Source organism: Lingula anatina, chromosome 4 (assembly GCF_051362555.1).
Source record: "Lingula anatina isolate TDL-2025a chromosome 4, LinAna3.0, whole genome shotgun sequence".
Classification (NCBI taxonomy): Eukaryota; Metazoa; Brachiopoda; class Lingulata; order Lingulida; family Lingulidae; genus Lingula; species Lingula anatina.
In genome coordinates this window covers 26,292,898-26,317,256 of record NC_141770.1, presented here as the reverse complement: position 1 = coordinate 26,317,256, position 24,359 = coordinate 26,292,898, and the positions used below count along the sequence as shown (strand labels likewise).

Genomic DNA, 24,359 nt, shown 5'->3' with positions numbered 1-24,359 from the left:
TTTAAAAGTCTTTCATTTAATCTCAAGTTTATTTGTAAACATCAAGAAAAAAAAACATTACATTAATTGCACTGAAGCATTACAGTATATACATTTGCTAAATACAATACATAAGTTAACCTATTTACAAACTTAATAAAAAGAGTGTTGAACTCATCTCCAACCTCTTCTTTATATCCTTACATATGAAAAGTATGAGTAAACGTTAAACATATTTTAAAACGTTTAACAGGCCTCTTATGACATATGATACATATACAGAATATTTTAATGAGAAAGAAGGACATTACCTACGCACAATACTCTGAAGTTCCATTAAAATGCTGTGATATCCAAAGACTGACTCTTTAAAATAAGACAACTGTTACCAAAGACAATATTATCAAACATTTCCTTCAAACAAATTATGTTTTACAGTGACTAGTTGTTTTTTCCTGGTATTTTTCTCCAGCTTAATATTAGAATTGCACCAAAAGTAAGAGCCTGACATTGTGCTTATACTATTATGCAGCCAGCTGAGCAGTTGTGCATTATGAGGCCCTTCAGTAAGTTCCAGTCAATATGTTATTCCATCAAAGTGTAGTGCTATTTTTAATTATCATTTAGAGAGGCTTGCACTGCTTTTTGGAGCATGGCATCTTCATCTTCACCATAATCCTAAAAGATATATGGGAAATAATTTTCATAAATGCTTCTCATAAGTGTCATATTTTATATTCATATCATAAAGTAACTTCATTTTATATTAATTTTTTTAAAAGTTCCAATTATAAGTAGTATAGATATAACTGCCTTTGGATTTCTTGTCTTTTCTTTCAGTCATAATTCAATGTGTTGAATAATAACAAAAATAAATGGAATAAATCCATGAAATTAATGGCAAAGCTGATATACATTCTCACTACAAAATACTTACCACATATGTTTCATATTCAAACTTATGTCTGGTATTAAGGTGTTGTAGAAAGTTGGCACTTTTCATGTTGGGATCACCCCAAGGCATGGCAGCACACACTGGGCATACCTGTATCAGTATAGGAAATAAATGCGTGTCACAACTAACACATTTAATACTGGACTTGCCTGTAACACAACACACTGTTAATCATGTAACATATCTAAAACAATTCTGCAAACTGGACTTGCTTATAATATAAAACCATTTAATGTCACAAGTTCACAACTGTCGCAATTAGTTACAAGAAAATTGGACTTATATGTAATATAAAACAAAAATGAAACACAACTAAAAAAGGGATCTTAGGCTTCGTTCACATGCAATGTCTATTTTCTAAATTCTATTTTCTATTTGCGGTATGTCTTATGATCACGTTCTTATAGTAACTGGCTCGTGCTGCCAGTAATTACGCCGCGGGATATTCAGGCCACAGAACGTGATCATAAGACATACCGCAAATAGAAAGTAGAATTTAGAAAATAGACATTGCATGTGAACGAAGCCTAAGTCTGCAAAGATCCATGGTAGTCTTTATCGAGAGTGAATTTCACTTTCTCCATGGTCAGTTTATGAAGCAGGCCTCTGCTAAAATAATTGAAATAAATGAAAAATAAATAAATATAATATAAGGGTACTCACCACTCTCTGGTCACAATGTCTGTGTGCTCCCATACAGTGTTCTCGCAGACCTTCACAATCTAAATTCTTCTCCGCACAGAAGGGACAGTTGAAGGTGGAGCGATTTGGCACATTACTGGAGAGAAACATGATGCAGAGTTTAAAACAAATGGTCTTGATAAAGTTATAAAATAATATTATTGGACATTGTCAATTACAGTTATAACTTGATCTTTTCAATGGGCAAAAATTATCGATCACTGAAATACATTATTTTAGAATCATAAAAATTATACCTCTATATAGCATTTGTGGTGCTTTTACTGCAAAAAAAAAAAAAAAAATTAACTATAGGATAGCCTGCTCTTCAATTTTATTGCTACCACTTGATAGGAATGTTCAAATTTAAAGGAATTATGACTTAAAACATAGCATCTGTAAAAATCACAATTTTCCTCCCATTGAAAAGTCTGAGTCATTATGTAACCATTGTGGAAAGCATCTGCAGTCTGGCAGTGTTAAGATGCTCACAAAATTTGATGTAAGGTTTAAAACAAATAGTGCTGACCTTCATAAATTGATGAAAATTATCAAACATTCTTGTGGAGATCAGCTGCCAGTAAATTTGTAACAGTACTCAGTTCAGTTACTAGCCATTTTTTGTCATTGGGTCAGTTGTTTCTTTAACTCTGATTTCATTTTCTAAAATATACTTCTGGACACTGAGCCATCTTCCAGTGAACAGCTGAGGTAAGACTTAGTTTTTAAAAATATTCACTGTTGCTGATTTAGTTACCTGGGGATGTGTTGAGAAGACTTAGCTACTGGTTTAAATCTAGTTTCTTTCACAGTTTTTAATAATTCTGCACATATCGATGTATGCATCCTTAATTCTGACAACGTCATCTGTGGTAAGAAAAAAAATTAATATGGAAATTAGTGATATTTTATAGAACTCAATCAATGTCCATTAAATATCCTTACCTGATTTTAAAAGAAGTTATAAGTATTATATAGAGACAGCATTTGGGATTTAGGAACAAAACATTCATGTATATGTTTTTTTAAATATATACCTAAACAAATTTGGATTATTTCCCATAAGCAATACAAAGACTACATACATATATCATTAAAAGCATGGACTGTTTATCTGCCTCACTGGCATTTATGTAACGAATAAATTTTTAAGAAAACTTTAAACTTTTGTAGTACTGGGGTATACTACCAGTATATTTGCCCTCACCAGTTTTTTACATCCACGACAAGCATCCTTTTCAATGTCTAATCTTCTTTCAATATCTGGAGTCGGCTGCACATCACGTAAGTTAAAATTATCCTTACAAACTGCACATACATGTAGGTCTCGTCCTCTTTTAGCAGCATTTTCAAGACACTGTCGACAATACCTAAAAATTAAAGCACTTCAATTATCGTGTAAAAAATGGTTAACTACAGTATCTCAGAATTTATTTAAAATGCAGTATGAACGAGTTACATTCTCTTAGATCTAAAAATTTTCGTGATACATTCTTTCACAGACTGCTTCGACTGGAAATGAAAGTCCCCAACCCGGAAAAAAATATCTTCTTACACATGTTTGCAGGGCAGCTGTACTGGTTTTTGAAATATATCGCAGCATATTGGGCACGTGAAACGCTCTGCTACAGAAGCCATTGGTTCTACAGTAGATAGGCCTCTGGTAATCTGGCGCTGGACTAGTGAAATTGTTTAGATAATCACTCCCTGTTTCATTTCGCGTTTTGTTGTTATTTTCAGAGATAAGCTTACTTCCAAACGAGAAGGCAGTAACGAGCAGGATTCGACCTTGACCTTAAAATGGTCCCAGGAGGGCATAGGTAAAGTGGCGATAAAAAGTGAGCAGCACTGCTTTTAATCAACTCATATCTATTTATATACACTAAAAAAAAAAAAAAAAAAAAAAAAAAAAAAAAAAAAAAAAAAAAAAATTAGGGATGTCAATTAAAAAAGGTTTCGTATCAAACAGAAAAACGCATCCCACCCACTTCATTTGTAGATGATGGGGATTCATTTATTGATTAATTGGTTAAAAGTTCCCTCACATCTAAATATCAAAGAATGCAACAAATCATTATTGTTAACATTTATTAACATCGTTGGACAATTACAAAAAATATGTCATGAAAATATGTCCCTGGACCTGACGGGAATAATACGGGTACACAGAAAAACACATTTTTAATTCTACTTCTGATCATTTTGTCAAAACCCCAGCTCCTTTTTTTGCACCAAATTCAAATATTACACACAAAATACAGCAACTCTTAGTTTTCTTTTGCACATATACAGTAATGGAGGTAACACTCCAAGTAGGGCATTTTCAACTCGCTCACAGTAATACCCCCCTACCTACCCCAACTTTTATGGCACTCCTATTCAATACAAACTAACATGTAGGAATGTTATTTTTGTCTTTTTTACTTTATACATAATATCAAGATTGAAAAAGAACTCTATTCCTCATTTAGTAACATCAAGTATTTAAAAAAAGTTAATCATACTGTACATTTTCTTGCTTCTCATGCTTAAGTTAGTGAAAAAAAAAAAGATTAGCAGATAACTCTGTGTCTCAAATAGTATCAGTGATAACATTAAATGCTTAACAGTAATTCACATTCTTGAAAATGACAAACATGTTAGATGAAGTGAAATTAAGTTAAAGTTAGGTAAAAATATGAAGGCAAAAAAAAAAAAAAAAAAAAAAAAAAAAAAAAAAAAAAAACATTTGCACCTGTACTTTTAACAATCTTTTTTCTTCTTTGGACCATTTTTTAAATATGCTCAAATATCAGTTCAAATATCATGCCTAATACGAGATAAAACTAAATTAAGTGCTACATGGTAGCAAATGATATATGTCAACAGTTCTGAAAACAATTTCAAGTCATGTATTGTTGTACCAAAGTTTCTACAATTATATGGGAATCCAGCACACACTAAGGTAACATATAGTGTATAGTGAAGATACTGAATATCTATGATAGACGTGCAGAGCTACACTTAGCACAAAAATAAATAAATAAATAATTTTAAACTTTGAGTCTGCAGCTTAGAAGAACTATCTGCTAATAAACAATTTTAAAAACTCGTCTATAAAATACATATAAGAATAGTACTCAGATAATTCTCTCCATTGTGTTTTCTGTGATGTTCATTATGATCAATTACCTGTCAGATGTAAACTGAGTTCCCCAATGTATCGCAGACTTTGTACAACACCTAAAAATATATTCCTACATTCTCTGACTTATTAACGGGTATTTTATATATAAGATTCAGAGTGCCATGAATTCTAACACACCTGTAGATAAATTTACCCATTTTTCCGTTTAAATACACTAAGTCATGTACTTGATGAAGATTTCTCACCTACAGCCAAGATACATAAAAAAAATATTTTATCAGAATTGGATAATATCATTCACAATGGGATGAAGAACATAAAGGTAGCAGTGGGGAAAACTTTGTTGTTGTTGAAATACAATATAATTTGGTTATCCACAATCCACTGAGTATATGATATAATCTTCCTCTCCTTCCTAAAACACTGAAGATAGAAAGAACCAAAACAATCGTTGCTTGAAAATAAAAAAAATGTGAATATAAAAATGACTTATGTAGCTGGTGTAGTTCAACACTTTAACAGTAACAGTTAAAATCCATATACTATGCCATGCCATACACCATTTTCATCTCTGTTTACAATATACTGGGTGTGGTGACAGTCAAAGCTACAAAATGACATAGTTGTATGCTATTTACAAGGAAACGTCACAACCTCAAACCTGTTCTTTGAAAGAAAACTAGACAAAAATTGTAGTTTTTTTAAATTGCAACATTCCTGATCTATCAAGATGCTTGGATATTGTCTGCAATTCAACTTATAAAGTCCTAGGTTACATCTCTTTGAGATGTCTAAAAGGATGAATGCCTGCGTAAAAAGTTTTTAAACATGGGCCTGCGATGACAGCATCCATGACAAAACTTGGTCGAAAATCTATCGGATTTCCTGTGCTGTGAGATTTTGCATTTCTTCATCTTCCTCGTCCTCTGATGGAACTGCCCTGACTTCCTGGTACCACTGATTGGTCAATGTCTTCATCTGGTTGGTGCCATCACGTAGCTCCTGAAATTGAAAATGGTGACCCCATATTAAAAAAACCTCTGGAAAAAAGTTTGACAGAACCCTTTGCCCTTAAGCTACCACAGTGCTGTGCAGGACAGGTAAATAAATAAATAAATAAATAAATAATAGGAATAAGTTGCAGGCTCACATGCAGCATTTTTAACCCTCTTGCTATCATTTTTTTTTTCACAAGAAGCACCATATATTTTTATTTTTGCCCTCGACTCAGCTGACGCTTTGTGTCTTCACACAAGATGGACCTCCCTGCTGCACTTGCATGCCCACTCAAAGGGTGGGAGAGAGCCATGTGGGGTGGAAGGGTGCAGTGCAAAACACTCAACATTACATCAGGCAACTAACTTATAATCCTCTGACATTCCTTGCTATCCCAGATGTGTGTTTGTAGACAGGTGGTTATGCCTATAAGACAAGCTACTATCAAGCTACACAAGGAGCTAAATCAAAACACCTTAAACAAGTGCCATTAAACCCTGATATTTCTGACAGATAAAAATAAAACCATTCAATAATTCATTTACAAAATGCACAACCATATCCACCTTGGGTGCGTGCCCTTTTCCCCTAAAAGACAAACTTTGATTTTCAACTGCCGCAGTACTTCTTTTACATAAAAAATGATAAATTCATGAAAAAACAAACAAATAAATAGCCGTCATGCCACACTGTCAACTAACAGACCACCCAACCTCATTCCCTTCTCCTGCTGCAACAAATAAAAAACATTGAACACAAAACATGTCAAAGCTTTTAATACTTCATCTGCTGTGGTCTGTACTTCAATAATAGCAGTACTAGTAATATTAGTAGGCTGCACTGGGCTAGTTAATGGGTAGCTGACAGAGGCGCCATCTATATTTGTGGAGTCAGCATCAGATTCCTCCTCCTCCTCATCACTGAGGATGCCTGGTTCTTGGCACCACTTACTAGTCAACTGCTTTATCTGAATGTGACCCTCCTTTATGTCCTGTAAGAAGTCAGGAACTTTAATCCGTGAGCAGACATATTTCTGCCTCTTCAGATTGATAAGATTTAACATTCTAATGTAGTACACTGTAGCAACAGATGCCTTTGTCTTTCCTAATCTTGGACCTAAATTTTGCACTGCTGTTATCCTTTTATTGAAAAGATTATTATAGTGGCCTTTTGTAAACATGCTTTTTATCCATTTTTATCAGCATTCATATGCATTTATCTTTTCTCTCATGACTCTCTTTTTTAAGCAAATGTTCATATATTAAATCACCACATGACAAAATGGGTTTACAGGCATGCAAAAGTAAGAAAAATTGTTGAAAATTAATATATATCATAATATACACAGTTGCTATTATTGTGTTTCAGGAAGAGCATACAGGGTTTTTATGGTTCAACATCCATCTTTTTTTAAGTTAGCCTGCACTTCTGCCCAATGGCACATTGCTTTGTTTCAGTGATCAAAAATGCATCTTTGTATGAAAAAGTGAAAATGCAAGTAATTAAAGAAACTATTCACTAGGCATTAGCCAATTACAAATAAAACACTTAGTGAAAATAATTGAATACAGAAAGGACAATTTACAGGTATTCTTTTCTGAAGTTTAACTGAATTTAATTAATATAGAAACTAAAAAACACTTACTGAAAAAAATTAATTTAAATGTCTTAACAATAAATATTTACCTCCTTTGTTAATCTTCTTGTTAAAAAGGGCACTAAATACTTGGCGTCTATTTTCATAAAGCCTTTCAGATGTGGTTTCACATAATTCACTTCATCTTCCATATCTGTTAGCTCTGATAAATGATCTGTGTCTATTGTGTCACCCTGAAATAGAACAAAATAAGATAGGATGGGATAGAAAAACATTAAGCATTAAAACACAACATTACATAACTTAAAAAAAAAAAACAAAAAAACGTGTAGCAACTTAAAGAGCAAAGGTCATGAATCATTACAACCATTAATCTTAACTTTTAAAATCTAATATAATGTGGACATAAACACAGATGATATAACATAAAAGTAAGATTCAAGGACAAGTCCAAAATGTTTGAATTTGGGTTTAGTTGAAGAAAATAAAATATCTAAAAAACCTACCATTTCTTTTGTTTTGCTAAGGTTCAGCTCTCGGCCTGGCTTCGTCTTCTTCCTTTTTTCTGCCTTAAGTAACTGAAAATAAATGATTTACATTTACATAAATGTGACAAACTATGACATGCTAATTAAATTTGAATCAAAAGCCTACAGTCACAATTATAACAATATATGATTCACATATGTTAAATTGAGAGCGTGTCACACCTTGAAAAGGGACTAAATTGCTTTGGGTATCTTTCTTTGAGATGGGGACAAAATAAAATAAATATTTACTTGTTATGGGTTTCTTACCTTGAGAAGGGGCAATGTGGCTCCCCCTAGCACCATCAATGTAAACAGAACAATAATGAGAGTTGTCGTCAGGAGAACATGGCGCACTTCTGATGTGAACTCTAGATGAAGGCTCAGGGCAAATGCAATGGCTCCTCGTAAACCTGATTGTTATAATAATAATAATAATAATAATAATAATAATAATAATAACCTTTTTTTCAACTGAGGAAGTAATTGCTCTTTTATAATGATGAAGCCATCAAAATCCAACCTTTCATATGATGGTAACAGAAGTGATAAGTCAACTTCATATGCTATTCATGTATCAGGTATCTAGTATATAATTTAGTGAAATATGATGTGTGTGTGTGTGTGTATACATATGTATGCCCTGTATACGTAGCTATTATCATGTAAACAACACCTGGTATTACAAAGTAGTAGCAGAGAGAGAGTGAGGGGGGTGTGCCCTATCTACATACCACTGAACCACATAATAAACTGGTTTTTCCGTGTAATTTTATGCTCTCTGAAGTAGTTCATGACAAATGACAAGGGAAATATGTTACATGCTCGTCCCACTAAACATAACACCTGAAATAATAAAATACCTAATTAACAGTATATCCATTAGACACTTTCTGCTCCACACACTTCATCTTAAATGTACTTCAAATTAAACTAACAATTTTATGCCACAACCAAACTTCATATCAGTTTCTCTTATTAATACCTACATAGCAATGAATTATGAAATAAAATACTTTTATATCTGGTAATTATAAATAGTCTAAAAAGCTTTTTAATGCCTCAGTTAGAATGCCGTAATAAATCTGAAGATCTGATAAAATATCTCATTGTACATGGGAAAATTTCAAAATCGGAGTTCCTTACAATGCTCCAAATAACAAAGGATGGTTTGACAATATGTGAATAACTGGAAATAGCCAGCCCCAGGTAGGCAAACACACAGGTTTCTGAAATGTAAAAAATAAATTTAAAAAAAATTCCTACTAATAATGAACATTAGTTAGTATAATTTACAATTCAGATAATACAAGACCTAATCTTAATTTTATATGGTACATTTATGTTTTATAAGTGTAAGTATAAATCTTAAAAGCTGCATATTGTACACAATGCTTTTACAAAAGTTATATGTGATTTTCATTATTATTATGACAACTAAGGAATATGTTCTGTGTGTGCCCACCTGCCATGAAAGCCACAGTTCTGAAGGTCTGCTGTGTGGTGATCTGGGTGACAGGAGACAGGTTAAGATGGGTGTAGTGAGACATCACAATACCAGCAAATAAGATAGCCATGATGCCTGGAACACAACAAAAACAATAATGATAATAATAATTTCAAAAATTTAATCCTCTTATGTTTTAGAAATGACAATTTGGTCAATTTCTGGTTTTTCAGATAGTTTTGAAGTGAATTGAGCCATATACAGAAAAAATTTTTTTTAGCTTTTAACTAACAAATTTCAATTCCTTAACCCAATAGAGCGATTCACCATCAATAAAATTAGTATTGTTTTTCTTTTTCTCCCTGGTATCATCAATCTCTCTCTTACATGAAAAAAGTTCTGTACCATTAAGTTTAAAAAGAGTTTTGTAGACCTTTTTTTTTTTTTCATTTTCTACCTGATAATTTCAGTCCCTCTGCCAGTCCGTAAGGTAAATAAGAAAACACCAGCATCAAACCAAACTCCAGGGATGGAGTCTTTCTCAGGTCAACAAATTTTAATAAGTAACAGTGTTAAGGAAATGAGATTTTTACTTCATTTATAGAAAAGTTAATGAATACATTAAACAAGGCAGCAAAGCTGTCAAATGTACAGACAAAAAGCAGGAAATAACAATGTAAAAAATAGGCTACTGTCAATTCTGATGTAAAAATACATTATGCTTAACTACAAATTCAACATCAAATTTTAATTATGCTCAACAGGTAATACCAATGTAAGTAAAATGTGTAACAAGCATAAGGCTTCAGGCCCATGGGAGTTCAAGTTCACACTTTGAAAATGCCAGAATGAGAAAAATGAAAATTTCACACAAAATTGCATAAATTCAATAATAAATGATAACCAAATTGAGCTGCCTTTCTAATTTGAACTGCATGCCAATCTTTAAAATCATACTTGTAAGTTAAAAATAATAAGTAACACAGTTTTCTTTTCATAATGTTTGTACTAGCAGTGCAAAAAGATTTCTGTCCATTTTGATGTAACATTACGTAATACATTACAGAATAATTATCACCAATTTTTGATTATTGACTAAAAAATAGCATGGACATGTAGAAAATTTGATTACCATTCAGCTTCATGTCCATGGGAGCTCTGAGTCCCACAATGAATATGCCACACGATAAAAATGAATATTTCACTAAAATGTATAACTTCCAGAAAAAGAAGTCAATTAGACTGCTTTTTCAACTCAAGCTGCATTTTAGTCCTGTGTTTCTTTTTTGAAAGTTTGACAATCATAAGTAACATGGTTTTCCCATAATGGTCATCATGGCAGCAGCACCCAAAATTGTGTTTTCTTCTATTTTAATGCAATATTACATAATGCTTCACAGCATAATGACCATCAACTTTTAATAATAAAATATGTGTATAATGGATTTTCAGAAAATATGACTAGCATGGGCCTTCAAGCCCGTGGAGGTTCTAAGTCACACCTTGAAAATGCCAATATGTGAAAAGTTAAATTTTCACAAAAAAAACTGTTTAATTGCCAGAAAAATTTACCAAAAAGACTGCATTGCTTACTGAAGCTGTATTTTAGTCCTGTGTTTCTTTCCTGTAAGTTTGAGAACAGTAAGTGACATGGTTTTCCTTAAATGGTCATCATGGAAGCAGTGCCCCAAAAAGGGGTTTCTTCAAATTTTGATGCAATATTACATAATGTTTAACAGCATAATGACCATCAATTTTTAATAATAAAATATTAGTATCATGGATATTCAGAAAATGTGACTAGCAAAGGTCTTCAGGCCCATGGAATTTCAAAGTCACACCTTGAAAATGCCAAAATGTAAACAAGACAGCACTGTTCTGAAATGGGTGTTTTCCCATTTTTAACAATTTTTAACATAAAACAAAATTAACAGTTTATTGCCATTGTTATATAATCAACTAAGAAAATTGATGAGATGGGAAAAATATCAATAGAATAGTGTTAAATGTCCAATTTCCTCCATTCTGAGATTCTGAACATAGTGAAAGATTGAATCTGACAAACTGCAATGATATAAGTTTATTTCCATTTTTGAAACTTTATTACACAATGCACGATAACAAGTTTACCATCATTTTTACAAAATCAACTAACAATGTTGTAAAGATGCAGGATATGTCAAACAAACACTTTTACGTATCTTATTAGTTAAAATAATGAGACTGTTAACATGCCTAAGAATTGAATCTGAGGAAATGTGAAAAAATAGCATAACTTCTAAAATAATGGCTCGATTATGCTGATTTTCAAACTCAACATGCGTTTTAGTGAGATTGACCACTCCTGTGAGTTTAATGACAATTGGCCTATCTGTTTTTCTTATATTGTGTTTACAGTGTTGCATATATGCTGAAAAATGAAAAAACAGCATAAGTACTAAAATAGTGGCCCGATCATGCGGATTTTCGAACTTGACCTGCATTTTAGTAAGATTGAGTACTCCTGTAAGTTTCATGACAACAGGCCTATCGGTTTTCCTTTAAATGTGTTTACAGTGTTGCATATATGCTGAAAAGTGAAAAAACAGCATAAGTTCTACAATAATGGCCCGATCATGCTGATTTTCGAACTTGACCTGCGTTTTATGAATATTCATCAGCTCTGTAAATATAAAGCCAAAAAGTAAAACTGCCCTCCACTTATCGTGTTTACAAGGAAAGTGCACGGCGCCGACGGCGACGGCGACGACGGCGACGACAGACGCAGGTGATGGCAATATGTACAGACACATCTGTGTCTGTACATAATAAAATTAACATAAAAATACATATATAAAAATAATATAAGGCAATGTTTCATTAATCTACAGAATCATATTTACTTGAAAACATTAAAAGGTGTGCGCGTATATCTGTGGGTACATGCATGCGTGCTCGTGTGCATTAGCATCCACATATGCTCCTGTATACATATTTTCTATTCTATTTGGAATATTGCCCTCCATTTTAAGCTAGCCAAAGCAAAATAAGTTGAAGAGAAGAGTAAAGTCATTATGGGCATTTTAATAAAAATGCTGCTAAATACAGACTAAAATAAATATATTTTCCGCAACCTATTTTCAAAGAGCAATGGTTGCTAAAACGATAAAATGTCTACCAACTTTTGCTCTTAATAATGGCATTGGAATATCTGATAAATGGTTTTTGACCCTAAATAAGATGAACATTCCAAAAACACTTTGAGTACAACATATTTATAGAAGTAAACCTGTGCACATATTGTGCTAAATTATTCAGAGTTGCAATAAAACAAAAACTGAAAGGATTACATATAAAAACATGCTAAAAGCCCACATATGCAAACAGAGAGGTTATCATTTATGTATGCTTTGTACAGAAAGTCAGTGAATGGAAACCGTATGAACAAGAAGAGAGAAATTTCTCAACTGCCATCGCGCTGTGCAAATTCAGTTTTAACGCAACTGCAGGAAGGAATGATAAGTTGCTCATCATCGAAAAATATTTAAAAAATAAATGAAAAATCATTGTTTCAACTCAAATATGTACCAATTTATCAAAAATGTTTAGATTTTAAAAATCTTTACCAAATCACTAAACCTCTTCAAAATCCTACTTGTCTGTTCATCTCTTCTCTAAGTGGCTCTGTCGTCTTCTTCTTCTTTTTCTGTGTGTGTGTGTGTGTGTGTGTGTGTTTGGGGAGATCCACTGCCAGACCAACAAGGCAGCAAAGCTGTCAAATGTACAGACAAAAAGAAGGAAAAAACAAAATAGGGTACAGTCAATTCTGATGCAAAAGTACATTATGTTAAACTGCAAATTCAACATCAAATTTTAATTATGCTCAACAGGTAATTCCAATGTAAGTAAAATGTGTAACAAGCATAAGGCTTCAGCCCCATAGGAGTTCAAGTTCACACTCTGAAAATGTATAACTTCCAGAAAAAGAAGTCAATTAGACTGCTTTTCCAACTCAGGCTGCATTTTAGTCCTGTATTTCTTTTTTGAAAGTTTGGCAATCATAAGTAACATGGTTTTCCCATAATGGTTTTCATGGCAGCAGCACCCAAAATTGTGTGTTCTTCTATTCTGATACAATATTACATAATGGTTAACAGCATAATGACAATCAATTTTTAATAATAAAATAAAGGTATCATGGATTTTCAGAAAATGTGACTAGCATGGGTCTTCAAGCCTGTGGAACTTCAAAGTCACACCTTGAAAATGCCAATATGTGAAAAATTAAACTTTCACAAAAAAACTGTTTAACCGGCAGAAAGAATTACCAAACAGATTGCATTGCCTACTGAAGCTGTATTTAAGTCCCATGTTTCTTTCTGTAATTTTGAGAACAGTAAATGACATGGTTTTCCTTAAATGGTCATCATGGGAACAGTGCCCAAAATAGGTTTATTTTCAAATTTTGATGCAATATTACATAATGTTTAACAGCATAATGATCATGAATTTTTAGTAATATCATGTATATTCAGAAAATGTGACTAGCAAAGGTCTTCATGCCCATGGAACTTCAAAGTGACACCTTGAATATGCCAAAATGTAAACTAGACAGCACTGTGCTGAAATGGGTTTATTTCCATTTTTAACACTTTTTTAATATAAGATGAAATAAACAGTTTACTGCCATTTTTATATGATCAACTAAGAAAATTGATGAGATGGGACAAATATCAATAGAACTGTGTCAAATGTCCAATTTCCTCCATTCTGACATTCTGAACATAGTAAATGATTGAATCTGACTGATATGAGTTTATTTCCATTTTTGACACTTTATTACACAATACACGATAACAAGTTTACCATAATTTCTACATAATCAACTAACAACGTTGTAAAGATGCAGGAAATGTCAAACAAACACTTTTATGTGTCTTATTAATTAAATAATAAGACTGTTAACATGCCTAAGAATTGAATTTGAGGAAATGTGAAAAAACAGCATGACTTCTAAAACAATGGCCCGATTATACTAATTTTCAAACTCAACCTGCATTTTAGTAAGATTGACCACTCCTGTGAGTTTAATGACAATTGGCCTATCTGTTTTTCTTATATTGTGTTTACAGTGTTGCATATATGCTAAAAAGTGAAAAAACAGCATAACTACTAAAATAGTGGCCCGATCATGCCCATTTTCGAACTTGACCTGCGTTTTAGTAAGATTGATTACTCCTATGAGTTTCATGACAACAGGCCTATCGGTTTTCCTTAAAATGTGTTAACAGGGTTGCATATATGCTGAAAAGTGAAAAAACAGCAAAAATTCTACAATAATGGCCCGATCATGCTGATTTTCGAACTTGACCTGCGTTTTATGAATATTCATCAGCTCTGTAAATATAAAGCCAAAAAGTAAAACTGCCCTCCACTTATCGTGTTAACAAGAAAAGTGCACGGCGCCAGCATCGGCATCGGCGACGACGGCGACGACAGACGCAGGTGATGGCAATATGTACAGACACATCTGTGTCTGTACATAAAAATAAACATGCAACCTTTTACCTTTGTTAAAATGTTTTTAATTCTGTAAACTATATTCAGGAAGACTGCCCTTTAGTGAAAAAGCAGGAAAATGTGACGTGGTGTCCAAGGGGGGAAGTCTAAGTCTGTGATATTTTTGATTCCCCAAAAATTGGAAACCTGCCCATAGTCAGAAAAATCTCATCCCTGTATAATTTTTTCAATAAAGGATATCATTGCACTAACGAGCCCAAAAGCTGTGCCAATGACGGCAGATGCTACGAACATGGAACAGAACCTCCACACAGTGGAGAAGAAAGCCTCGGCACCAGACATGGCGGAAGCGCTGGGGCTAGCCAGTTCTAAGACAGTTCTGAAATCAGGAAAGGAAAATCTTGTACATAACTGTACATGCTGCTTACAATTATTATACTACTTTTATTGTTCTTTCAGGCTGTTTCTGCTGCCAGGAAAAAATGACAATTATACTTATAGTATCATCTAATAGTAAAAATCATTATAACAATTATATTAAAAGTAATCTAATCAGATATATTAAAATTATAACTTTTATAGCTATTGTCTTTATTAATATTATTAATAGTATAATTTTCTGCTATCATCGTGATAACAACAAACAAGGCTTCATTCAACACTCTCTCCTATGTGAACATTAATGATAAGCAAATGTATTACAGAGACAGTGTCTGATAAATCATGAGTTTTAACGTGCTTTAAAATACTTACGTAGTGAGCACAATGGACACTGCGTCGTTCAACACGCTCTCTCCAAACACCAACATGTACAACACGGGGTCCACATCCAGCGCGTGGAATATTGCCAGCGTGGCAACGGGATCCACAGCACTAATCAAGGAACCAAATGCAAAACTTTCCACCAGACTTAACTTGTAAGCTACCTGTGCCTGGAGGAGAGGAGTAAATTGATTTTACAGGACGTGTTGTGCACTGACATGATTTTGTAGAGAAAATAGTAGGAAGGTATGACTTGGTGGTCTTACAACTTGACATAGACCCCATTCCCACAGATTTTAGATCGATCTATCCCTGTGGGGAATCTCAATAGATTACTGTCAGCTTAGCCGGCTTAAGCGTCTGTCCTGCCTACTTAAAGCTGTAAGGGGGTAATTAACTGTCGTGAGCGCTCGGCTGACTGCAATTTAGCGTGAACCCCCAGGGAGTTAGGTCGATCCAGATGGATCGATCTAAATCTCTGGGAATGCACTCATACAGTGTGTCCAGAAAACTAATTTCTCTTAGCTTTACAACTTGAGAAACCAATTTTTGAAAATAAAATTGTGCAATACATATCTTTTACACATAAACATGAAAATATTAAATTCCTCAAAAACTGATGTCATCAAGTATCCTTGCAAAGATAAATCTTAAACAAAAAGTGAAATGTTTTTTGCTCTCACCAGTCCCAGTAAGTAGACCCCACCTCCAATGATCATGGCAGAGATAAATGTCCCTATCACAGCAAATACCAAAATGGAGCCAAAGTTTTGGAAAAAATTACCCTGAAAAATAACATACACTTCAGGAATATATAAAGGAAATACTGATATAAATAAATATATAAATTTTGTGGGTAAAATTCAGGAACAAAAACATAAAATCTACAAGTCCATATATAAAGGAAATAACAATATCAACTTATTATGAATCTAATAAATTTTACAACCGTATCTAAAAAGTTCAAAGAAATGAAATTGAACATAATTTTGGCATACCCTGAAGACATTATATTATATTATATTAATTTTGTCATTTTCATGCACTATTTTTCACAACATATATAAGAATGTCTTCATAAAATTATGAGAGTTGTTTTATATTTCACCCCCCCCACCCCCTCACCAAAAAAAAAAAAAAAAAAAAAAAAAAAAAAAAAAAAAAAAAAAAAATTGAATTCACATCAAAAATTCAGAATTAAAGGCCGACACATCCAACACATTTACTTACTGACACAAGGACAAATACTAGAATGCATATGCACATAATAAACACGTTTATGCACATACACCAAACAAGCACGCATGCTGGCATGTGCATGAACAAACATACCACGCAGAAACTTCGCATCTTGAATGTGCTAATATACTAAGACTGTGTGTAAACCCACATCCATATATGTATCTATGGCAAACATACATGAATTCCCACATGCAAACACACACGCACACATGCACGCGCACGCATGCGCAATAACCCATAAGTGACCTACCTTGTGCAAGTTATAACCAGACTCAAATATAATAGGAGGCAGAAGAATCAAGAAGAACATAGTAGGATCAAAAGCCTCTTCGCTCTGTAAAAGGAACATATATAGCCATGAAAATTTTACAGTCACCATGAGATTCTCCTCTTTAACAATCTACTTGACAGGAAAAATTCCCTGAAAATTTTAATATTTTTACACAAGGTCCAATGTTCAGGAAATTGTGCCTTAGATGGCTGACACATAATGGGACTTCTTTAGAACACCACAGAGCAAGTCCATTGTTCCTGACAGTAAACCCCTCGTTTTTTTTAATTAATTGATAATGCAATTTATGTAAGTTCATTTTACAGTCGTAAGTGACCCTTCTGTTGACAAGCAAAATCTGTTTGAACTTATATCTGGGAAAGGTAAAGGCACTTACTATGACATTATTACAATTATTATTATTATTATTATTATTATTTTACCCACCTGCCAATTCCCAATACCATAACTAGAAAATAACTTCAGGATTCCACCAAGAATTGTTCCTGAAATATATTTGATTCAGTGTTAAATTGTATAGAACTAAGACAAGATACATGGACTGAAAAAGTACAAAACAGAAATATCTAGAGATTAATATTCATATTAAAACAACTCTTCGTTAGTCAATTTTTTAACTTTTCAAAACAAGTTTTATTAATTATTAGGAGTTTATTTTCTGAATTACTAAGTGTGAATCTTCTAAATACAAACCGAATTTTAAAATCCTTTAAAATATTTAAAAATAAAAATATTCAATTCCTGTGTTTTTTTTTAACATAAATAATTGCCTTCTTCTACAATTCTACATTTGCCAAGCAAAGTGAGGCAAAGCATTTTTATCCCAGTGCCTTCCTTCCCTCTACCTGCAGTATGCCTTTTATAGTATTTAATGAATATTTCATGATTATTGCTATCTAATGGTAACAAAGTATTTAAATATTACAACACCATGGCAACCCAATCAAGAGACAGATTTCCATTAATATTTTATAGGTCACCAACACATTTCACGAAAGAAATGCCGATAATGGGTTCAAGGTATTATATAGCAATTTAGACCTTGAAACAGCGAAAAAAGAAAAAGTCAAAATTTTTTCTCAATGCCAAAAACAGTAACCATTAGAAAAATCTATAGCCTTGTTTTCGAGGTATAAAATTTTAACATTACTGTCACAAGTGAGCTTTACCAGCCTTGATCTCCATGATAAAAATGACTAAAGAAAAAAAGAAATATGTCACATATAAGCATGTCTGCATGATATTAACCAAGATACCAACTATGTACTCACCAACTATGACTATGGCTATACTCTCGGGTAGATATGTGAAATTAAACTTGAGCAAAACATGGATGATCAAAACACAGAGTGCTGGAAAGTATAAAATTATCTTCATAAAAAAACTGATAAAACAATATCCTTTGTCATAATTCAGACATTTTTAAAAAGTTCAGTGAAAAAATGATGGCTAGAAAATATGACAGCTACAATAAAACTGCATCCATTCAATCTAGAAGCTGTATATTATGTACGGAACAATTTTGTGTGGATGATTCAGAGATATTTATACTTTAGAAGCTGCTTGTAAAACCAATCCACCACTATGGTGGCGATAAAATACAATTATGGTTACCTGCACTTTATACTGTGCATAACATTCAAGTAAGGATTTAGATTTTATATGTATTTAACAGCTGTGCCACATGGGGGCTTCTCTAAAGGGAGCATTCCCATAAACTCATTGTACTAGCTGGATCGATCTAAATCTGTGGGGATAATCACTAAATTAAGTGTACCACTTGATACATAAAGAGCCTTATGGAAGTATTAGAAGTAGGGCGTATTACCAGACATTTAGATCGATCTATCCCCATGGGGGGTCTCACTAGATTACTTTCAGATAATCCGGCTTAAATGTCTGTCCCGCCTACTACATGCTGTAAGGGGGTAATTAACTTTCGTGCCCGCTCGGCTGACAGCTATTTAGCGTGAACCCCCAGGGAGTTAGGTCGATCTAGTTTGGATCGATCTAATCTCTGGGAATGGGGTCGTAGTGGAAGTGTTCTTACCAATCACAGAAAGTACAAAGAAAATGGTCATGCTACTGTGGTGCTCCTCCTCGGCTGCCCCTTTGGCGGGCAGTGGCGCCACCATGGCCTTAGTGGTGCTGGTGGTGGCCAGAGTGGTGCTGGTCACAGTGGTGTTCACCTGGGTGGTGTTACTGAGGCTGGAAACAGATGGATTTATTATGAAAACTGTGGCACTTTATAGGATATGCACTAAATAAATAAATAAATAAATAGGTAAGCAAACAAACAAAGAAATAATAAAAACAAACTGTATACAAACAAACTTTTAATATACATTATCATTATTATTATTATTATTAATCAGTAGTGAGTGGTAGAAAATTGTTGATGCTACAGATGTTGTTTTGACCTCATTTATAATAATAAAAATTATAATTATGATAATAAATTATGTAAAATTGATGCTTATAATTACATACATGAAAAACATTCCACTGGTATATGCAAGAAAATATAGACCAGTCTCTCTTTTTAACATCTTTTATCTGCCAGTTTTACCTCTTCTCTGGCCCAATGATCAGATAGTGCTCTATTTCAAACTTTATTAAGTTTCCCTGATATAAAGGATGATAAATTTAAAGAGTGAATTGCAACAGGAAGACTTCTTACTAATTATTATGATGTCATCTCCAGTAATTTCCTTATCAGAGGAAGGGTGTTCTGCTCAAGCCAGACATTTATCAAGTATGTGTTTTAAAAGGTTATTTAATGAAGTTTTATAGACCATTTTAAGAGTACAGTGATATAGGGTTTTTTATTACTTTTTGTGTAAGGATGATAAAGAAGTAAGTTTTTAAAGAGACATAAAAAGGGTCAAACATCATGCCTAAAACATGTTTTCTAGTAGTCTTTTAAGGAACAATTATTATTCTCTTCTTTTCATTTTAGTAGAAATTTAAATTTTCTATCAGATGATAAATTTATCACCTTGTATTGCAAACCACTAGGTGAAATTTATCTTAGCCTAAACCCTGGATAATTTCTGCCAACTAAAACCCAAAAATATGTGTATAAACTTTGCAAAGTTTTTAGGACTTAGCTAAAAACAGAAATATCTTATATTCATCATTTTTAAGCACTAGACAAAAATTTTTAATACTTCAACTGAAATCAGCTTTTATACGTATCCCTTCACCTCCTGTCCCCAACCCAAAAAAGAGTTCATTAAATGGTGGTGTATTACGGAATTCTGTGCCATTTTTCGGCCCAGCCTCGCCACTCTATATATCATTTTGCATGTCCATGTAAAATTACTTTCTATATGAATGATATATATCTATAAATGTATATTTGTATGGTGTGTTTGCTGACTGTAATTGCATGGGTTGATGAAAACAAGATATAGTATCTTACATGATTATGATGGTAAAATTACTGCCATCTATAAACAATCAACACCTGTTGTCACTGCTGGTTTATTATAGATGTCCGATTATCTTAATAATCAATTTTCCTAGCATATCTTGACTGCAAACGAGGTGGATGAAAATGCGTTTGTGACACGAAACCAGGTGTTAAATATAGATCTTATCGCATTCTTTCCTCTGCTCTGGTCGGTGGAGATATATAACGTTTTAATCATGAAAACAAATTTTACTGACTGATATTCTCACATGTACGTCGACTCACCTAGCATTTCCAATGGTTTCATTTCCATTACTAGCCACTGGAGTTGTCGTCGGTGACGGGGAAGGTGATGTTGTTGTGGTCTTCGGCGCCTCAGTTGGCTTCGCCGTAACCTTTTTGATTGGCGGTGGAGTAGCATTATCGGCGAAAATCCCAACCACCAAAGTCAAATACAGAACGAGACAAACCCGTAGCATTGAAACCATTTTGCTCTCTTTTCACTGACACACGATTAAAGCGGCATAAAATTATCCTTTATCAGCCATTAATAGATAAATTCGATGCATTTTTGTTACCTTCAACGCGAAAGGTCTCGAGACCGTGAAACTTGGAACCGGAAGTTGACGTGGACTCGTTTTCGACACGGTGACTCGTTTTCAACATAATCGTATCCAGTGGCGCTGGTTCAATCACATCTATCTACATCACCTGTAATTATCTTTATCTAAAGCTTCTGTTGGCGTTAACGTGAAAGGTCAGTTAATCGAAGCTAGTGGCTGCGCTGTCGGATTATGAAACCCAGCTGTGTTCCTGCCACAGATAGACTCAAGCAAACGCACAAATACAGGTAACCTGGGTCAGGTAACCTCTTTCAAATTGAAACAGGAATGTGGGAAATTTGAGTAAAATTTATAAAATTGATTCTCATTGTTCACCTATTTTAACATGTAGGCTGAACTCACAAACAGACTCCTCACTTGACTGTGTTGCTTTACTGAAAACTTCTGTAAGATATTTCTAAATAAGTGAGATCGCTGCTGTGCTGGTTAAATTATTAACTTGAAGTACCCCGTGTCAATGGATCACGTTGGAGGAGGTGATGTTATACCTAGTATGTAAGCACTGTATGAATCAATTACTTTTACCACATAACCCTCTCTGAAAAATGTTTTGTTGCCAGTGAATAACATCCAAACATAAAGGAGTTTGTTTACTGGGAGTACATATACAGTGTATTCCATGAGTTTATAAAGTATACAATACAATACAATAAATTATATTTCATGTCGAGTATAAATTGAAAGGAAACATTAGCTTTGCAGCTATAAGTTTACTCCATATCTATAACATTGTACGAGTTATTTTATCTTTTAATTTGTTATATTTTTAATTTTCAGAAGCAACAGGCATCATTCATGTGATGAGATATGGATAAGAGATACCAGGAAGTGTGACACACCATACCAGTATTACATGTATTTTCCATAAATTCAGAGAGACTTTTAATGAGCAGAGTAAGGAATTTCATCTCTGGGTTATGGAGGAGATATCCAGTATTAAAAAGCATGCTGAGTTATGGCACAATCTACGCTGCTGCTGACATCAACGATCAACTGATCATCGATCACAAGAAGAGGGAATACCATGGCACTGTTACACTGAGACGAAGCTTAGCTGGATTTCTTTTCATCGGTCCCTTGGTTTTCACCTGGTTACGAATTGCTGATAGGATATTCTTACCAAATAGATCTTCTCTGTATATCTTAAGGAGAGTTTTTGTGGAACAGTTGGTGTTTGCACCAGTGGCCATTTCTGCTTTTTATTCTTGTAAGTGAGGAGGCCTGGGTCACAAATTACTTTTTTCAAATCCAAAAGGCTACTTAATCTATTTGAAGTCCAAAGGGAACCCTAGGACAAATTATGACTGTCTCAGCAACCATTTAAAATCTTCTTGCAAGAAAATTTCAAACTAAGATGATTACTCATTTCTGTTTTTGTTGTGTTCTTATTATTAGCAGAAAGGTTTACAGTTTATTTAATATTTATTTTGCACAAACACCAAGCATTTTGTTCTAGAAAAAATTAAAAAAAGAATGATGAAGAAGAACCAACATGGAAACTTTTCAAGTATTATTTTAAAAAACCTATTTTACCCATATTTTGTCTCTGTGTGACAAAGAAAAGAATTTTGTAAAGTCCAAGAAAACTTAATTATTTTTATTTGCATTTTAGCTAACTATTTACTAGAAGGGAGAAGTTTTGAAGAAAGTTGGAAAGAGCTCAGGGATAAGTTCTGGACGTCCTTCAAGGTAAAAAAGCTAAGTGCAGTTTGCTATATTATCCACTTGTCAAAGGCAGATAGATAGTAGATTTACAGTTAGGATAGTTAAAAGATATGAAGTCGTCTTATCTGATACTCATGAATACCAGTAGAGGCCAAACTTTCTCCATAGCAATGCAACTACATATGGACCACTAAGATATATCGCTCAATGTGAAATGACCCAATGAAATCCTTCATTGCCCTCGTATGACCTTTTCTTATTTCAGGCAGGATGTGTTTATTTCCCCATGGTTCAGTTCATAAACTATAAGTATATATCAGCCAGCAGAAGGATACTGTTTCTCAGCAGCGCCACCTTTTTGTGGAGTACGTTTATGTGCTATATGAAAAATCTTCCCGTCCAGGAGTGACAGTAAGAAATATGTAGATCATAATTTAAAGATGTCGGTTTTCACGCAAGCAGTTCACTGCGTTTATCTATAGTGATATTGCAAATCGTCATGACCATTGTACATCTGGAGAGTAAGTAGTAGGGCAGCCTTGAATTACTTTTTAGAGAGATTTTATCAATGAATACTGATTTTTAATTTTATGAATAATAGAAATCCTTTGTGATGCTGTTTTATGACCCATTTTCATACATCAGTTTTACCCCATCAGGTGGTGCAATCTTCTCATTTTTGGAGATTTCTGGTCTTTTACTGTGCATGCAACTTCTGGTCGGATCTCCTTTTATGGAGAAAGGATTTTTTTCGATAAATTTGTGATTTTGATTCTTTTAACTTTTGATGAATGCTATTGACTTTAGACTTATTTAAAACAAATTTAAAGAACTGTTAGAGAAAAGGTTTGTATATTTGCAAAAAATGGTTTATATATTTGCATTTTTAAGAAAAAAAAAACCATCTTTTTCCAAATTATATCATTGCAATTTCTGGCACCCTTATGTTAACTATTTAATTGAGGCCAAACTTGCATATTAATTATTTGTTAAATTCATGTACGCACAGATCACCATATTTACTCATTTATATTTCTTGACCTTTAAATTACTGCTACATTTCTATGAATAAGACTTATTACATAGATCATGGTTCTATATATTTAAACTTCTGATTGTTTAACTAAGTGAAACAAAGTAAAACTATATTTACTTATCCATTAATATATTTGTTATGCAGTTAACTTTATTACAATTTATTGCAATTAATGTTATTAATGTTATTGAATATGCACAATTTACAATATTTACTAAGATATGATTATATCTTAACCTTAAAGTACTGTTACCTTTCTGTTAATAAAAAAACTTGTTACATATGTTATAGCTTCATATTATTTGATGCATTGGTATGGGATTATTAAAACTGTTAAAGAAATAATGATATTTTTGTTGAAAGTATAAAACAAATAAAGTCTTACACTGGTGTATGATGCTAGGGCACAGTCACCTCCTGAAAATAATTTAGATTGTCTCAAAAATGAAAATTTTTTTGCACCTTACAGCTAAGAAATAAAGCAGTGTATAGCGGCTAGCACATTAATGACTGCAC

General features: G+C 33.3%; 3 protein-coding genes across 7 annotated transcripts; 1 reads left to right on the top strand and 2 right to left on the bottom strand.

The window, feature by feature from the left end:
* On the bottom strand, positions 1 to 3,414 carry LOC106152381 (E3 ubiquitin-protein ligase RNF166). The gene is made up of 6 exons (XM_013525931.2): positions 3,171 to 3,414; positions 2,823 to 2,985; positions 2,373 to 2,482; positions 1,598 to 1,712; positions 917 to 1,024; positions 1 to 657 (listed from the first exon to the last, which is right to left on the bottom strand). Exons 1-6 carry the CDS (start codon positions 3,251 to 3,253, stop codon positions 592 to 594), a joined length of 645 nt encoding a protein of 214 aa, XP_013381385.1. The 5' UTR covers positions 3,254 to 3,414; the 3' UTR covers positions 1 to 591.
* A 275-nt stretch (positions 3,415 to 3,689) lies between these two features.
* Positions 3,690 to 21,162, bottom strand: LOC106152425 (sodium/hydrogen exchanger 8). 2 transcript variants are annotated; one of them, XM_013525990.2, is made up of 17 exons: positions 20,805 to 21,162; positions 19,155 to 19,312; positions 18,376 to 18,456; positions 17,531 to 17,589; positions 17,063 to 17,146; positions 16,254 to 16,355; positions 15,562 to 15,740; positions 15,049 to 15,187; positions 9,767 to 9,872; positions 9,328 to 9,444; positions 9,009 to 9,091; positions 8,597 to 8,708; positions 8,133 to 8,275; positions 7,842 to 7,913; positions 7,425 to 7,568; positions 6,520 to 6,729; positions 3,690 to 5,744 (listed from the first exon to the last, which is right to left on the bottom strand). In XM_013525990.2, the coding sequence occupies exons 1-17, from the start codon at positions 21,005 to 21,007 to the stop codon at positions 5,616 to 5,618; spliced, it is 2,121 nt and encodes a 706-aa protein (XP_013381444.1). In that variant the 5' UTR covers positions 21,008 to 21,162; the 3' UTR covers positions 3,690 to 5,615. The 2 variants fall into 2 exon arrangements, with proteins under 2 accessions (XP_013381444.1, XP_013381445.1); XM_013525991.2 differs by lacking the exon at positions 6,520 to 6,729 and having other exon boundaries at positions 20,805 to 21,160.
* Positions 21,163 to 21,185: 23 nt separating this feature from the next.
* On the top strand, positions 21,186 to 24,126 carry LOC106152401 (mpv17-like protein). Of its 4 annotated transcripts, none has more exons than XM_013525953.2 (4): positions 21,186 to 21,369; positions 21,920 to 22,349; positions 22,755 to 22,831; positions 23,073 to 24,126. In XM_013525953.2, exons 2-4 carry the CDS (start codon positions 22,028 to 22,030, stop codon positions 23,214 to 23,216), a joined length of 543 nt encoding a protein of 180 aa, XP_013381407.2. In that variant the 5' UTR covers positions 21,186 to 21,369; positions 21,920 to 22,027; the 3' UTR covers positions 23,217 to 24,126. The 4 variants fall into 4 exon arrangements, with proteins under 4 accessions (XP_013381407.2, XP_013381408.2, XP_086866406.1 ...); XM_013525954.2 differs by having other exon boundaries at positions 21,205 to 21,383; XM_087010280.1 differs by lacking the exon at positions 21,186 to 21,369 and adding an exon at positions 21,415 to 21,633.
* Positions 24,127 to 24,359: the final 233 nt, after the last annotated feature.